General features: G+C 45.6%; 1 protein-coding gene across 1 annotated transcript; it reads right to left on the reverse strand.

The window, feature by feature from the left end:
- Positions 1-433: 433 nt before the first annotated feature.
- LOC117135118 (gustatory receptor for bitter taste 22e) lies at positions 434-1658 on the reverse strand. Its single transcript, XM_033295135.1, has 2 exons — positions 642-1658; positions 434-586 (listed from the first exon to the last, which is right to left on the reverse strand). Exons 1-2 carry the CDS (start codon positions 1656-1658, stop codon positions 434-436), a joined length of 1170 nt encoding a protein of 389 aa, XP_033151026.1.
- Between the last annotated feature and the right edge of the window lie 647 nt (positions 1659-2305).

A 2305-nucleotide genomic window follows, 5' to 3' on the forward strand; every position in this document is an offset into this window, starting at 1 on the left:
GAAAAAAATATACAGGGAGCTGAAAACTCGTTCATTTGTTGGCCTTAATTGCGCTGCTTTTCACAGCCACTCCATTTCCCCAAATCCTTTTGACTTGTGCATATTCTCCTTTTGGCTTTAGAATGGCCTCCTTTTGGGGAGAAAGGGAAATAAATCTTCATTCATTGCTTCGTTTTTCCTGCTGATGTCCTGCGGCCGTGTTCCCGTTCGCTCGGCTTAAAAGTCACAAGGGGGCTTTCACTTAGGCACGACTCCGTATAAGCCCGGGTACACATCCCACTTGTTCTGCCACCCTTTTGGAAATCCCTGACTTCTTGAGCTGTCACTTGTTAGTCCCACGAGCTTCCTTTCAAGGACCCTCAACTCCAGACGACACAAAGAAGTGCGAACCAATTAGAGGACTCTTCCAGGGCGCGCTTTTAATGGGCTATCTTCACAGGTTCGAAAAATCGAACTGGATGAGGAACAGCAGGTACAGGAAGCTGGTGATGGCCATGCGAAAACCCATCTCGTAGTTCACGTAAAACAGGCCGCAATGGTGGAATCTCAGCCGGCGATGGCTGCAAAATAATGCAAAGTTCGTGATCTAGGATGAAAAGAGTTTATTAAAATTCGCAGTAATGTTGTGAAGTAAAACTTACACTTCTCTCTAGTTTCTCATCTATGCTTTCAATATCATTGAACAACTTAAGGATGGCGGAAGTTTGTCTCCCAGTTTTTTCTGCCAACTCGCAAATCTCAACGTTCAACCAAAAATCCAGCATGTTAATGACCAGCGCTTGAACGAAGACCATAATTTTAAAGTCCAGGCTTTTGTTTAGACTAATGGAGTAGATTATGAAGAAGTAGATGCCCAGCACGTTGGCGATCAGAAAGCTGGCCATCACCATGACCATTTGATAATCATAGATGGATGCCAGACGCTGGCTGAGATCCAATAGGCGATGGTACAGATAGAGCAAAAGGTCCACCCTCTCAGACTCAACACTCTCCCCAATCGCCAGTTTGTTGACTAGCTTGAGTAGCTCCTTATTTACAATCCACACATATCGGTAGACAAAGACCACGGCCAGGTGAAAGTGTGAGGCTCCCAGGAGAACAGCCAGAATCATCAAACACAAACTGCCGAGTCCAATGAAAAACTGTGCACTGTAGTTCGGTGACATGCCCAGTTCCAAGACCAGCATGGATACTAGCTCCAGGACCACAGAGAAGCCTTTGTACAGGACGAAGCTATCGAAGCTTCTGCACTCCTCCAGAGAATAATTACGAAAGTAGCGATACTGCAGGTCCTCCAGCTCGTTGAGTATCCTCTCGATATCGCCGCTCTTCCAAAAACTTCTCAGCAGCATTATTGACACCATTGACAGGCTCTGGATGTCGTGAATGCCATTGATCTGCTCGGCCAGTGCGTTCCTGTGGAATAACTCCATTCTCAGCGGAGTTTCGGTCTCCGTGTCATTGGTAACGACCAGCAGAATGAATGCCGCATTCAGGACAAAGCCATACGCAATTAACCACTTGGAACGACGCAATGTCCTTGTCCAGCTATCGTAGGTGAAGGGAAACACGCCCAGGATCCATGATCCGTATAGAGCACCCTTCAACGTGAGGCCAGTCCACTTCTGGCGGAAGCCACTTCCGCTGGGCCGGAACATTCCGCCCGGAGAGTCAGCCTCGAATGGTTACGAGTGGAATCCACCGGCGAGTGCCAGCTGCGATAAGGTTGGTTGCATATACAAATGGTTTCCGGACATGGTGAGGGAAATGCCGATGAAGGGATTACTTGTCCAGACCAACAAACATTTCACCACTCTGCACTGGAAAAAATCATAAATGCTTCCACATTGTATTTTTTTGAATTTATTTTAATAGAACTTCGAGCTATATCATTTCTTCATATATGCATACCAGTTCAGAAAATGTCTTATCTTGCCTGTTTTATCAAACAAATTAATCTTAGTGTAGTTGCCTTGTGTACCATCATTTTATAGGCCAAACAAGTTGTTTGTGCTCATGATGCGAGCAACATTTGCCGCGATTAAATCATTTAATTAATTGGATGGACACTGCTTGAAGTTCAGTTAAAGTTTTCCGCCCCCAATGTTTCCCACTTAGTCAGGTCATTTCTGAGGGCAGGCTCGTAAAAAATAATTTGGAGCAGCCTAAAGGAAACCTGAAAACAACCTCGAGAAGAGCCACTCATTGCAATTCATCTGAAATCGGCGAGGGGCTTCGAGTGCGATAATATGCCGGCATATTTCACTTCACATCTGAAGAGTTCTCTGGAAGATAAGGAGGAGTA

The sequence above is a fragment of the Drosophila mauritiana genome, chromosome 2L (genome assembly GCF_004382145.1).
Source record: "Drosophila mauritiana strain mau12 chromosome 2L, ASM438214v1, whole genome shotgun sequence".
Lineage (NCBI taxonomy): Eukaryota > Metazoa > Arthropoda > Insecta > Diptera > Drosophilidae > Drosophila > Drosophila mauritiana.

What these genes read in the sequence shown, in the direction of transcription:
- LOC117135118 (XM_033295135.1), bottom strand. Translation starts at nt 1,658, where the DNA reads ATGTTCCGGCCCAGCGGAAGTGGCTTCCGCCAGAAGTGGACTGGCCTC. An exon ending in ATGAGAAACTAGAGAGAAGT is followed by an intron (nt 587 to 641) that starts GTAAGTTTTACT and finishes TTTTCATCCTAG; the next exon opens with ATCACGAACTTTGCATTATT.